We start from the raw sequence: 14915 nt of genomic DNA on the forward strand, positions 1-14915 counted from the left end.
TAACATAATATTCAATCCAAAGAAACACCCGTCTTTGTTTCAGTAAGACAATAAAACTCGTTGGAGGAGGGCAAAAAGAAATATTCCACATAAACTTCATCGATAAAGAACCGTTGAGTGTTGGATGGTATTGGGAAGTTCAGCAATAAGGAAAGGAAAGAAGGATTAAAAAATACGATTCAATATGTAGGTACGCATACCTAAGAGATATTTACCTATGTATGTAAATTCATAGGTATTATAAAGGCAACATTTATGTGGAAGTATTCTATTTAAATAATGCAAAATCAAAAGTACAATCTCCAGTCTGCTTGACTATAATCTTTGTGTTTGAAAATCAAACACTGAAAATCCTTTACATTTTAATCTCGTCTATCCTCTACACGCTCTATGAACTTCCATCTTATTTTCCGCCTAAGGAAACGAAACAGAAAACATGTCCCTATGTACTTACGTATATCTTGCTTTGAAATATACGATTACTTAGTAGATACCAGCTATACGACTATATTAAAATTCGTTTTATTTAAAAGTACTCTTATTCAAAGGGTCCTAGTTTTTCAAATTCCCCTCCAGGTCATCAAAGAATTCACAGAGAGTAGGGGGACTCCGGTGAAGTTTAATAAAAAGGAGTCTCCTCCCTGCCATCCAGTCTACCTCAAACTAATTTCATACTATAACAAAAGGTAAAAATATCCTTTATGATGATAACATCTCCCCTTGGCTCCTGCAACGTTCACTCTTATCTCTCTTTTACTTTTATATCCTCGAAAAATACAAAGGGATTTTTAAAATGAAATCAGCTTTAATAGTGTCCCTTTTTTCTTCCGTCCCCGCCTTCCCGTCCGCCGGTTTTTCAACTCTTGGACGTTAATTTCCCCTTCTCAAGTTGTTGAATTAACACCACCAGTCATTATACCAAGTTTTTACGTTCAAATTCATAGTGTCTCGTATCATCCAACATGCTCAAATATGGATTGTCATTGGCAATCATCCTACTTTACATGTCCTCTTGTTCCATGATCAGAGGAATGGACACTGGGTCATGTTCACATACAGAAATGTGTTCATTCACAGATTCACCTACAAAACTTGATCATAGAGAAGGGTGGACGAATGCCGTGGTAATGAAACCCGCTCCATATTGGAAAGGAACCGCCGTGGTTGATGGAAACATCAACTTGTGGAGGAAAACGCTGAAATCGGAATAAAACTTTGGAATAGAAGACATTTTTGAGTCAAGGCTGACAGAAATTTGCCATAGCCCATATGCCAATTGGGTAGTCTCTAAAATCAGCAACGTTGTGCTGGACGGGTGACGGTACCATAAAATAGAAAGCAAATTGGAAAGTACATGACAAGTGGAAAGGAGATCAGTAAAAGCCAAAGGACCCATCGATTGATATAGCTCTTGATGAAAGCCAAAAAGGATCAGTGAAAAGTACCCTAACAATATCGAATTATCGATGGTTGGGTAATAATTATTTGATGTTAGGGTAGGGTTGGAACCATCAATTTCAAAAGATTTCTTTTATTTTCAAGACATTTTTGTTTCAAGGGGTCTTTTGATGGTTCTCAGTAGGTATGTTTACGCCTTATTTTTGACTGAAAAAAAGCATTATCGGCAACACCATAAATACCATCAGTAAATCAGCTCTACAATAAAGTTATACAGTCAAAGTTATTAGGGGGATTTAGGCGAAAGCCGGCAGCCTTGCAATAGTCTTAAAGAAAAAGTCAAATTTATTTTTAAAGATTACTTAAAGAAAAAGTCAAATTTATTGGTACTGACGAATTCAGCAATTCGGATAGTAAATTGTAAAAAAAGGAAAAAAAAACTTTCTTGCTTTTTTTAGGGTGAGACACGCGGGCAAAATAAAAATGTAACATTTATGTTAGGTAGATTTAATTTAATACGAGAAGGAAAAAAAAGTTTTTTAATTTTAACTTTATTGAGGAACAAGGTTCATTCTCTAGGTAACACAAACTGGTGGTTGTCGGGGGGAGGGAGGGGAAAAAATCTGATATTACGTTTCTTACAAATTGAGAAAGAAATAGAGCAGAGAGAGAGAGAGAGAGAGAGAAAGAGAGAGAGAGAGAGAGAGAGAGAGAGAGAGAGAGAGAGAGAGAGAAAAAGAGAAAAAAAAAGAGAGAGAAAAGTTTTTTAATTTTAACTTTATTGAGGAACAAGGTTCATTCTCTAGGTAACAAACTGGTGGTTGTCGGGGGGGAGGGGAAAAAAATCTGATATTACGTTTCTTACAAATTGAGAAAGAAATAGAGCAGAGAGAGAGAAAGAGAGAGAGAGAGAGAGAGAGAAAATAAGAGAAGAAAAGAAGATGGAAAAGTTGAGGAAACAAGATGTGAAGTTGAAAGAGAGTTTGTGGAGGAAAACGCTGAAATCGGAATAAAACTTTGGAATAGAAGACATTTTTGAGTCAAGGCTGACAGAAATTTGCTATAGCCCATATGCCAATTGGGTAGTCTCTAAAATCAGCAACGTTCTCTGGACGGGTGACAGAAAATTCCTTCATTATTACATCCAAAGCCATGAGCTCAAGCTCAATGTGACGGCAATTTTATGATCGCTGACACCTAAGTCAATTTTTTAGAATTTTATTTAAATACAAAAGCTGGAAAAAATAGGTGAAAGATCGGAGGAGGTAGGTATTTGATTGATTCAAAAGGTGCTCGGTGCCTTCTTTGCACATCTACAAAGCTCTACCTATACGTATCTACCTAGATACTCAAGCCATCCTGTATATTTTAACAAGAATTAGAAATTCTCACCCCACAGCACAGTTTTCGAGAATATTTTCTAATTTAAGAGCTTTTAACACTTGAAATTTTCGTAAAACCTCAAACTGAGAAATTTACATAAAATGAATTAGAATTCTAAATTTAAATGTCAATATTTGCTATCTATCATCGTGGGCTGAGAGGGGCGCTGTGGGGTATAGGTGACCCTGTATAGATCGAGATGGTTAAGACGGTGTCTGTGCGAAATGTGTGTACTGGGTGATTAAAAATCCTTGGTTCACATCTAGCTATAGATTTAATTCTGTACCCTACCAAAGTTGAGTTTAATTGGCATTTGCTTTAGAAGTTACCCCCACCTTTAACTCCAACGCAAAATAATTGCCAGAGGCCTATTGTCTATCCTGATAAGCATGGTTTATAAAATGGTTTAGAGTTTTCCTTACCAACTTGTCATTTTTTACTTACTCAACTACGTTAAAAACACATAGATGAAGAAATAAACGAGCTTTCTGGAAACTTTGACTTATCATTCTTGTGAATATATGTACCTACCTACTCGTACTTAACATTATCGTTACAATATTGATGAAGTTTTCATGTACATGGAAATTTGAATTATGTAAAAGGAAAAGGGAAAGGATAAAATATGGATACGGAGACGTGAATCCATTTTAGATTTAGAAATAAAAATGATATCCATAGTTTTTAAATAGGTTCTTATGTAAATATTGTTCCACTTAGATAAATATTAAACTGCTATTTACTTAGATATAATACAGAGTAAGGGGAGCTTCTATTTACTCAGACATAACTTAGACCGAGGGATGAGGGAGAAGAGGAGAGGAAAATAGAAAAAAATAAAGGAAAAGAGAGGAAATAGGACGAGAGAAAAATGTGGAGCGGAAAAAATAAAGGAGTGACGATGTACTTTTTTCTCTCCTTTCTTCGGAATAGAACAATCCAAACACTGTGTATTAACATAACAAAACCATCAGTCTTATTATCATTCTCACAGCTGCAATATGCATAATACCTAATAATAATCAATGCCATCATTAGCATGACTAATGAAAAGGCATATTTGTAGAGGGAGAGTTACAAACTTTCAAGTTCCAAGGTAAATAATGTTAAAATTATCAATTAAATGAAAATAGATTCATGTAATATTACCTACCCATTTTCAAGTTATTAGTGAATTAATGTTGAAATTTGTCAATTAAATGAAAATAGATTCATGTAATATTACCTACCCATTTTCAAGTTATTAGTGAATTATCTATCTTTTTTATTTTTTCACTTACTGTTTATTTTTGTCTAACCTGAAGTATTTTTAGTGATAATCAAATTTTTTTCTCTTTCTTAAGAATAATGTTTCGTAAAATGGATAAATATCTTCACCTAATCACCCAGGTACCTTATCTACTTCCAATAATAATGTTGCCATTTTAGATATTTGGTAAGGTCAGAATTGAACTGATGTAGGTACCTAATGGTTTTATCACATGTTTTACGGCATGATGGTGAGTTACATGCATTTTAATTTGTCTCTCCTCTCTACAACCATCTACTCTGTCAAGCTACTCTTTTGTATTTCCTTTCTACGGCTCTAATTCAAGGGTCATTCATTGCATTTTACATTGCACTCATAGGGTGAAATGATATAGTTATTACCTTGTTTCATAAAATGGATAGATATCTTCACCTAATCACCCAGGTACCTTATCTACTTTCAATAATAATGTTGCCATTTTAGATATTTGGTAAGGTCAGACTTGAAATGATGTAGGTACCTAATGGTTTTATCACATGTTTTACGGCATGATGGTGAGTTACATGCATTTTAATTTGTCTCTCCTCTCTACAATCATACTCTGTCAAACTACTCTCTTGTATTTCCTTTCTACGGCTCTAATTCAAGGGTCATTCATTGCATTTTACATTGCACTCATAGGGTGAAATGATATAGTTATTACCTCTTATTTCCCTCTCGAAGAGGGGAAAAGGTAAAGAGGAACACGCTATCCTATTTCATGTTAACAACGAAGTACAGGGTTTTGCTTCAGGTGAATGTATCTAATACTCAACTAATGTAACTTGCTGCTATTTAATACTTTCACCGATGCGAGGTTGAGAAATAGTGTGGGTAGAATAGTGCATTATATTATTTTATGCTATCCTATTTCATGTTAACAACGAAGTACAGGGTTTTGCTTCAGGTGAATGTATCTAATACACAACTAATGTAACTTGCTGCTATTTAATACTTTCACCGATGCGAGGTTGAGAAATAGTGTGGGTAGAATAGTGCATTATATGTCTTACCAGTGCTCATCAATGTTGAGAGCATCTATCTGCAGGAACTCAAGAGGTAATGTTTTATCTCCGTTCTTGTTGCTTCCTGATCATTTTTCTCTCTTCCTTTTCTCTCTCGTCTGTTCCTTTTGCTCTCTCGACTTTATTATGTTGTTATAAAGTTCATTTCTATACATTACACTCTGTACTGTTGCCCGAGTTTCCATTGTGTTTTTATCGATTGGGGTGTAAAACTTGGAATAATACGGGTGATTATGTTGAGGTATGTACTTATGGAAGTGTAGGGGTCAAACATGAAACAATATGAAACATTTATTTTATCAAATTTGCTAATATTATGTCATGCTTTAACGGTTTTGAAATTATATATAGATGTAGATCTGTCCTAGGACAGGTTTCAACACGACGTTCTCCACTTTTCTCGATCTTGGGCGTCCTCCTTCAAATTATACCTAACTAATAAGTGCTTAATATTGATGTGATGTGAGGATACTTTATAAAATTTTACGCCTACTAATATAACAAGGATGAATCCTTAAGAGATTCCGCCAAATCCTCATGAATTCAAATAAGATAAAGATTCCATTCGGTAAATTATAATAATGTCGATGTCCCCCTTTGATCTAAATTGTAATTGAATTCGACAAGAAAGAGAAAATGGAGATTTTTTTTCTTCTTCTCAATACATCTACAAGTAAAAATGTATAGGATATAATGTACCTATGTATCCTTGAAATTATTTGCTGTAATGTTTCGTGACTATGGAGGGGGAGAATTTGTCAATATCGATAATGATGGTGGTGATGTCATTTTTATATCGCGTTACTAAGGATGAATCCTTAAGAGATTCCGCCAAATCCTCATGAATTCAAATAAAATAAAGATTCCATTCGGCAAATTAGTACCTATTATTTTATCAAATTTGCTAATATTATGTCATGCTTTTACGGTTTTGAAATTATACCTAACTAATAAGTGCTTAATATTGATGTGATGTGAGGATACTTTATAAAATTTTACGCCTACTAATATAACAAATTAGTAATGTCGATGCCTCTCTTTGATGTAAATGGTAATTGAATTCGACAAGAAAGAGAAAATGGAGATTTTTTTTCTTCTTCTCAATACATCTACAAGTAAAACTGTACATAGGATATAATGTATCCTTCAAATTATTTGCTGTAATGTTTCGTGACTATGGAGGGGAGAATTTGTCAATATCGATAATGATGGTGGTGATGTCATTTTTATATCGCGTTACAAACCTCAATTCCATTTTTTTTTTTTTTTACGTTAAAAAGTTCGAAACCTTCTTTTTTTTCACCCCCTTCTTTATTCGAAAATCTTTATTAGGAACAAAAGTTCTCCAACTAATGTATTAATTCTGTGATCCCTGTGGTTGATAAGAATTGTTGACATTAGTGGCCAGCTGAACGAGTAAAAAGATTTAAAATTTCTTATCATAATCCGATTGAAAAGTTCGAGACGAGAATTTAATCGAGGAAAAGATAGCGAAGCCCACCAAAATCTGAAGAAAGGAAGAAATAATATGACTCTCTGCAGAGGGAGAGAAATACGATAATACTTCGACCATTAAGAGGTTGAGACATCATTTGTAGCTGCAAAATACGAACTGCATTTGTATTCTCAACAACACCAACGGACTACTAATTCTCATTCTCCATTTTATCAGAAAAAGCTAAAGGGCTAGAGCTAGTACCCTAGCTGTTCCCTCCCCACCCAAATCTCCTAACGCCAAAAGCACTTGTTTTTGAAAAACCCATTAGCAGGCCAGTCAAAACCCCCTGGTGTGTGAAATGTCAGTCATATCGACCCGAGCTTACCAGTGCACCAGTGGTCGTTAGTCGTTACCGTTCCATACCTACAAATAATAAGGCTAATTAATCCCGAAGCAAAACGATTGTTTGACGCTGTGTAGTACATTTACTGTGCAGGGGCTACTTAACTATGAAATAATAAGGCTAATTAATCCCGAAGCAAAACGATTGTTTGACGCTGTGTAGTACATTTACTGTGCAGGGGCTACTTAACTATGCAATATGCAACAAATAAAGTTGTAATTATTCCATCGCATGATGCAATGTGCACGATCAGTTTTTTGTGTACGTTCAGGGCGTGGAAAAAGTTGAGGAAAAGTTGAAGGGACTCAAAAAATGATGAATGAGGGAAATTGGAAGGATGGTGCAAAAGGAGTGACCCAACACCTAAATTGGAAGTTGTTACGTGTATTCTGTCTTCTCTTGCTCATCTCATGAAAGACATAATATTATAGCAATCCTATCTATCTATCTTCTATTATATTCAAGTGGTGCTCGTCAACTTCTTGGTCATATGCACATTTTAGCAATTGAATAATTTAATACATAGAAAACTATGATGGTACGAACTCATCTCCAATTGCTCATCTCCAATTGCTCATCTCCTGAAAGACATAATGTTATAGCAATTCTATCTATCTATCTTCTAGTAATCTAGTATATTCAAGTGGTGCTCGTCAACTTCTTGGTCATATGCACATTTTAGCAATGGAATAATTTAATACATAGAAAACTATGATGGTACGAATTTATTTGATGAAGATCACTTTAGTAGGTAAACAGATATAAATATTATAAATAAAATAAATTTCTCAAGGTAACCAATTTTAGGTAACAAGACCCACCCTGTATGTCAACGAAAAAGTCAAAACGACACACTGGAATATAAAAATTAAAATTAAAAGTACTCGAGTATAATTTTAGCGAAAGTGGAACCTGACATTGACAGTTCAATAGGTTTTCAAAATCATTCCTGATTCTGTTGTTAAAAGTGTTCTGACAATGGTTTCCCACACTAACCTTTTTGATTTCGGAAAAGTTAAAATTTACTCTATATATCTTGAGAAAAAGGGTGTCAAAACAGAACAAAAAATTGTTTTCAACAAAAATATTTCGTTCTCGCACAATTTAAATTTCAAGTCGTGAACACAATAATGGTTTCCCACACTAACCTTTTTGATTTCGGAAAAGTTAAAAGTTACTCTGTATATCTTGAGAAAAAAGGGTGTCAAAACAGAACAAAAAATTGTTTTCAACAAAAATATTTCGTTCTCGCACAATTTAAATTTCAAGTCGTGAACACAATATTGTTTCCTACGTTAATATCACCAGGTTAAATGAAACATCATTTGTTAGGTTGTTTACAAAATTAATTAATTCTGACATATTTTGTTAACTTCTTCTCATTCCAGTGAAAGTAATTAAAACGGGAATGCTTTTCATTGAAGGGAAAAAATTGAGATTTTTTCTTTCTTCCATCTCTCAGTAACTCGTACAAGTTTCATTATTTCCACTTCGCTGTGGAATTCCCTGAACATTTGAATTAAAAAACACATTTCATTGTGCTTTGGCTGTCTTTGTAAATGCTAATGCAATGGTGGCTGTTCGAACATTTAAAGTTTTATTAAATTTATTGTTTGAAACAGCGAATACAATAGTAAACATAGTAGGTACTATGTTTGTAGCAATAGTTAACTTTATAGGAATATAGTTACTTTTAAGTCAGGTATGTAACTGGTAACTGGGAAACTAGGAACCTATATATGTAAATATTTTCCTTTTATATCTAGTAATTTTATCAGTGTATTAGCCAAGCGTTTCATTCATTCAATATTCAAATGCTCATTGAGGTATGTACATATGTAGTAGGTAACATAGCTCATGTTATACTTCCTTCTGCTAATACTAAATTTAGAAGAAAAAGCTCAGAAAGCTTTCAAAAGTCGAGGGTAGAAAAATCTTTTCACTGCCGCCTACTGATGGGAGTAATGGTTTAGAACTCAATGTTATACTTCCTTCTGCTAATACTAAATTTTGAAGAAAAAGCTCAGAAAGCTTTCAAAAGTCGAGGGTAGAAAAATCTTTTCACTGCCGCCTACTGATGGGAGTAATGGTTTAGAACTCGCAAAGATTATAGTCAAGCAGACTGGAGATTGTACTTTTGATTTTGCATTATTTAAATAGAATACTTACACATAAACGTTGCCTTTATAATACCTATGTATTTACATACATAGTTAAATATCTCTTAGGTATGCGTACATATTGAATCGTATTTTTTAATCCTTCTTTCCTTTCCTTATTGCTGAACTTCCCAATACCAATACCATCCAACACTCAACCTACATTAGTAGGTAGAGATTTCGAATTTTGCAACAAAATTCCTCACATGCAACATGGGAAACAGCAGGGAAAAAATGAGCAAATAAACAATGGAGAAATACAACGCTCAGGCAAAAATAAACCTTACTACAAAACTGCTAGAAGCGAGAAAGAGGAAGAGGGAGAACGTGAAAACAAGAATAATTGTAAAGTGAGTAAAAAGCAATATAAGTGTACAAAATACAATACAAGCAAATAAATTTCCCCGACCGACGTGCAAGTGTAGGCATATAGAAAGCGTAAATGAAATGAAAAGCATTCGACACAAGGGAACATTCAAAGTAGTACCATAAAATAGAAAGCAAATTGGAAAGTACATGACAAGTGGAAACGAGATCAGTAAAAGCCAAAAGACCCATCGATTGATTTAGCTCTTGATGAAAGCCAAAAAGGATCAGTGGAAAGTACCCTAACAATATCGAATTATCGATGGTTGGGTAATAATTAGTAATTAGTTGATGTTAGGGTAGGGCTGGAACCATCAATTTCAAAAGATTTCTTTTATTTTCAAGACATTTTTGTTTCAAGGGGTCTTTTGATGGTTCTCAGTAGGTATGTTTAATTTTTAATAAAATAATTGATAATTTTAAACTTATAATTTAGTTAAAACTATATAAATATCATTTAACCTTCCTTTGAGTGAGAGATTTACATATAGGTAAATAAGTCTCATATAAGCACCTTGTAGGAATTTCACTTTTGAAAACTCGTGTGAGGTAATTGAGGCATAGGTATTTAAAAGCCGCCGCCGACTAAATTTTTCAAAGTCTACATCATTAGACGTCAAAAGTCGGAACAATTTGGTTCAAACAAAAACAAAATGCTTACACTCGGTAACGAATGTGGATTTCAATTTAAAAGTCTGTAGGTATGCGTGCCCAAAGTTTTTTCTTCTTCAAAAATCGTGTTGAGTGTGTAGACTGTAGTGTTTATAAAGAAATAATCCGACACAGTGAATGTTCGTGATGGAAAACATATAAACCTAATATGTATGTTATTATAACAAGTACTCGTGGAATAACATAAAAGTCAATCACATTCCGTTGAATTCAGTCGCGGCGGGCAGTGAAACTTGTCTGACGTTTGGTTCTGCTCAGACAGTGACACAAATATTAGCACTATTCAAATTGAAATATCTTTCTAGGGAACCTAGAATACATTATTTTCAATTTATTTACAACTAGTTCTACTCGGAGGTTTACAATAATTTTAATTGAATATTGAATAATAAATGAAGGTAATGGTCAAAACTGAATGTATGTAGGTATGTTGATATAGGTAAGGTATATAGGAAATACCGAGACAGTGACGATAGTTGAGGATGGTTGGTATCCGGATAGATGACATTCTGGATCTGTAGATAATGATCCAATTAATCCATTCACACACTTTTGAGGTAGAACTTCTGACTTGTATTATTTCTGGCCAGAGTTTGTCCAAACTAATATTGACATTTGACACCACCAGTCATTATACCAAGTTTTTACGTTCAAATTCATAGTGTCTCGTATCATTCAACATGCTCAAATATGGATTGTCATTGGCAGTCATCCTACTTTACATGTCCTCTAGTTCCATGATCAGAGGAATGGACACTGGGTCATGTTCACATACAGAAATGTGTTCATTCACAGATTCACCTACAAAATTTGATCATAGAGAAGGGTGGACGAATGCCGTGGTAATGAAACCCGCTCCATATTGGAAAGGAACCGCCGTGGTTGATGGAAACATCAAAGAAATCAAGCTGACGGATTATCGGGGGAAATATTTAGTATTCTTCTTCTATCCTCTTGATTTTACATTTGTATGTCCAACAGAAGTGTTGGCGTTGAATGAGAAGATAGATGAGTTTCACAAGATTGGCGCGGAAGTTGTTGGCGTGTCTGTGGATTCTCACTTTACACATCGTGCATGGATTAACAGTCTCAAAAAAGACAATAGGTTGGATACGGCGCGGAAGTTGTTGGCGTGTCTGTGGATTCTCACTTTACACATCGTGCATGGATTAACAGTCTCAAAAAAGACAATAGGTTGGATAAGCTGAAGATCCCACTACTGTCGGATCTGACTCATGAGATATCTCGGGACTATGGCGTCTATCTAGAGGACAAGGGTCATTCACTGAGAGGCCTTTTCATTATTGACCGTGAAGGGATTGTGAGGCAAATCACGCTGAATGATTTACCTGTAGGTCGCTCAGTGGAGGAAACTCTTAGACTTGTGCGAGCCTTCCAATACACGGATGAACACGGGGAGGCTTGTCCTTCTGGATGGCAACCGGGACAGCGTACAATTAGCAACAGAGAAGAAGATGAGAAGGAAGAATTGTGAAAAATTTATTCGAGATGATTCATGCGCACATTACAAAGAGCTCAGCGAATACGAGTATTTAGGTACGTTAGGTACTCACGAGTGCAATAATTTCTGGATAGTTGACCACCACGAACTTGGAACATTTTAGCACACTATTCTTGGTAATTTTATTTGGGGTACAATAGGTAGCTAGGTATGTATATAGGTACTTGGAATCTAAAATAAGTGAGTGTGATTTTAAATCACATAGCACTCTAGGAAATATATTCATCCCAACTTGAAGCGATAACCAAAGCCTTATTTGTTTTCCCCTGTTTTATCAGATCAAACAGTGGCGAAATGTAATAAATAATAGAACTCATTATGAATGCTTCAAATGTAGCTTTTGGGATGTAACCCATTGTGCTAGGTATGTATATAGGTACTTGGAATCTAAAATAAGTGAGTGTGATTTATCAGATCAAACAGTGGCGAAATGTAATAAATAATAGAACTCATTATGAATGCTTCAAATGTAGCTTTTGGGATGTAACCCATTGAAAGTTCCTAACAGGGTCGAAGTATTACTTTTAATTCGTTTGGGAGGAGGGGAAACAATTATCATTTGGATTCGAAAGGGAACGAAAATGCAATACTTTAGTAGCTCTTGACATGCAAACCTTTTTATACCTCATGTTGGAAGGAATCATATAATTGTACGTTATAAAAGTGTTTCTCTTGACTTTGTAAATGACTTTTTATTGGATTGCTCAAGGATTTTTGAAACCCTGGCATTTGGAATGCTTTCGATTGAAATTTAATAGCTGTGAAAAACACAACTTGCTCACTTCTGATGATATTGTATAAAATAAGATGAAAGTGTCATTCACTGAATGTTGAATGAAGAACTACCTACTGAATGTACACCTACAAAACAATAGATAAGGAGGAAAGAACCGGATCTACATAGATTAGAAGTTAGAAGTGAACCTATCAAAACGAATTCGTCTGACTTCTCAAAAAAGGAAGAAAAAGAATCAATGTGATTTCTCAATACAAAACAATACAAGAAAAATAAAACAAAATATTTTTGATTGTCAACAGGTGCCGCATTACAAGTAAAGGTAGACAAAAATCTAGCAACATTTAATCACATTTTGTTTGCTACAGAGACATACATACCATGCATGAGGCACATAATATTATTTGTATGAAAATGAAAACCAAATGTTTACTCTGCATGCTGAATGCAGTGTAATATAATATTGTAACCAAATATAGGATATACCTATGTACGTATACAAAATGCACACTCATTTATCATTAACCAAACTACCTACACTAACTTTATGTAGGAATATATGGAAATTTGAATTATGTAAAAGGAAAAGGGAAAGGATAAAATATGGATACGGAGACATGAATCCATTTTAGATTTAGAAATAAAAAGGACGAAAAACACATTCGCTTCTCCTTACAGCTATTTGTAGAAGAAAATGGTATGAAAGTTCCATTTTTCTTCCACCCCAGTGTCTTCCTGTGCACGACATTACGTCAGAATAAAATTTATATTTTATACAAACAAAGGAAACAAATGCACAATGTTGTAGTCTAAGATTCCTTTCGCTCACTTGTGACGTCATCAAACTCAGGAAGCTAGTGACTGCTTGCTCACTTCTGATGATATTGTATAAAATAAGATGAAAGTGTCATTCACTGAATGTTGAATGAACAACTACCTACTGAATGTACACCTACAAAACAATAGATAAGGAGGAAAGAAACGGATCTACATAGATTAGAAGTGAACCCATCAAAACGAATTCGTCTGACTTCTCAAAAAAAGGAAGAAAAAGAATCAATGTGATTTCTCAATACAAAACAATACAAGGAAAATAAAACAAAATATTTTTGATTGTCAAAAGGTGCCGCATTACAAGTAAAGGTAGACAAAAATCTAGCAACATTTAATCACATTTTGTTTGCTACAGAGACATACATACCATGCATGGGTATGACGAATTTGAAAACATGGGGAGTGAAAAGAGTAGAAATTATATTTTTTCTCTGCGAGTAACAGGTGTGTTTTATGCATCTGAAATAGAAAGAGAAAAAAAGGCAGATTAGTGAAGAAGGGTAGGTATGAAGGAGGTAGGCGGGAGTGTTGTTCTTATAAATTAGATACTGCAGAGTGGGTATGGAGAAAAATAAACACAAGCAGCCAACCAAGGAAATGAGTTACATACTCACTCCTCATAGGAGTTGAATTCATACCCATTGAATTGGGAGTTGTTTTTTTCTCTCCTTTCTTCGGAATAGAACAATCCAAACACTGTGTATTAACATATAACAAAACCATCAGTTTTATTATCATTCTCACAGCTGCAATATGCATAATACCTAATAATAATCAATGCCATCATTAGCATGACTAATGAAAAGGCATATTTGTAGAGGGAGAGTTACAAACTTTCAAGTTCCAAGGTAAATAATGTTAAAATTATCAATTAAATGAAAATAGATTCATGTAATATTACCTACCCATTTTCAAGTTATTAGTGAATTAATGTTTCGTAAAATGGATAAATATCTTCACCTAATCACCCAGGTACCTTATCTACTTGTCTACTTCCAATAATAATGTTGCCATTTTAGATATTTGGTAAGGTCAGACTTGAAATGATGTAGGTACCTAATGGTTTTATAACATGTTTTACTGCATGGTGAGTTACATACATTTTAATTTGTCTCTTCTCTCTACAATCATCTACTCTGTCAAGCTACATATACTCTCTTGTATTTCCTTTCTACGGCTCTAATTCAAGGGTCATTCATTGCATTTTACATTGCACTCATAGGGTGAAATGATATAGTTGGGGAGTGTTGTTCTTATAAATTAGATACTGCAGAGTGGGTATGGAGGAAAATAAACACAAGCAGCCAACCAAGGAAATGAGTTACATACTCACTCCTCATAGGAGTTGAATTCATACCCATTGAATTGGGAGTTGTGAGAATTCTGATCTTGTTAGAGAACACATTAGTATATACTATTGTCTATCCTGATAAGCATGGTTTATAAAATGGTTTAGAGTTTTCCTTACCAACTTGTCATTTTTTACTTACTCAACTACGTTTTACTTGGCGAAAGTGGAACCTGACATTGACAGTTCAATAGGTTTTCAAAATCATTCCTGATTCTGTTGTTAAAAGTGTTCTAACAATGGTTTCCGAAAAGGTAAAGAGGAACACGCTATCCTATTTCATGTTAACAACGGAGTACAGGGTTTTGCTTCAGGTGAATGTACCTAATACACAACTAATGTA

At 34.4% G+C, this 14915-nt stretch overlaps 1 protein-coding gene across 2 annotated transcripts; it reads left to right on the plus strand.

Annotated features, from left to right (window-relative positions):
• Positions 1-903: 903 nt before the first annotated feature.
• LOC103519063 (peroxiredoxin-2-like) lies at positions 904-11764 on the plus strand. Of its 2 annotated transcripts, XM_008484144.2 has the most exons (3): positions 904-1175; positions 11026-11237; positions 11327-11764. In XM_008484144.2, the coding sequence occupies exons 1-3, from the start codon at positions 963-965 to the stop codon at positions 11625-11627; spliced, it is 726 nt and encodes a 241-aa protein (XP_008482366.1). In that variant the 5' UTR covers positions 904-962; the 3' UTR covers positions 11628-11764. The 2 variants fall into 2 exon arrangements, with proteins under 2 accessions (XP_008482366.1, XP_008482365.1); XM_008484143.2 differs by lacking the exon at positions 904-1175 and having other exon boundaries at positions 10709-11237.
• The last annotated feature ends 3151 nt before the right edge of the window (positions 11765-14915 follow it).

The sequence above is a fragment of the Diaphorina citri genome, unplaced genomic scaffold (assembly GCF_000475195.1).
Source record: "Diaphorina citri unplaced genomic scaffold, Diaci psyllid genome assembly version 1.1 scaffold2516, whole genome shotgun sequence".
NCBI classification, from domain to species: Eukaryota; Metazoa; Arthropoda; class Insecta; order Hemiptera; family Psyllidae; genus Diaphorina; species Diaphorina citri.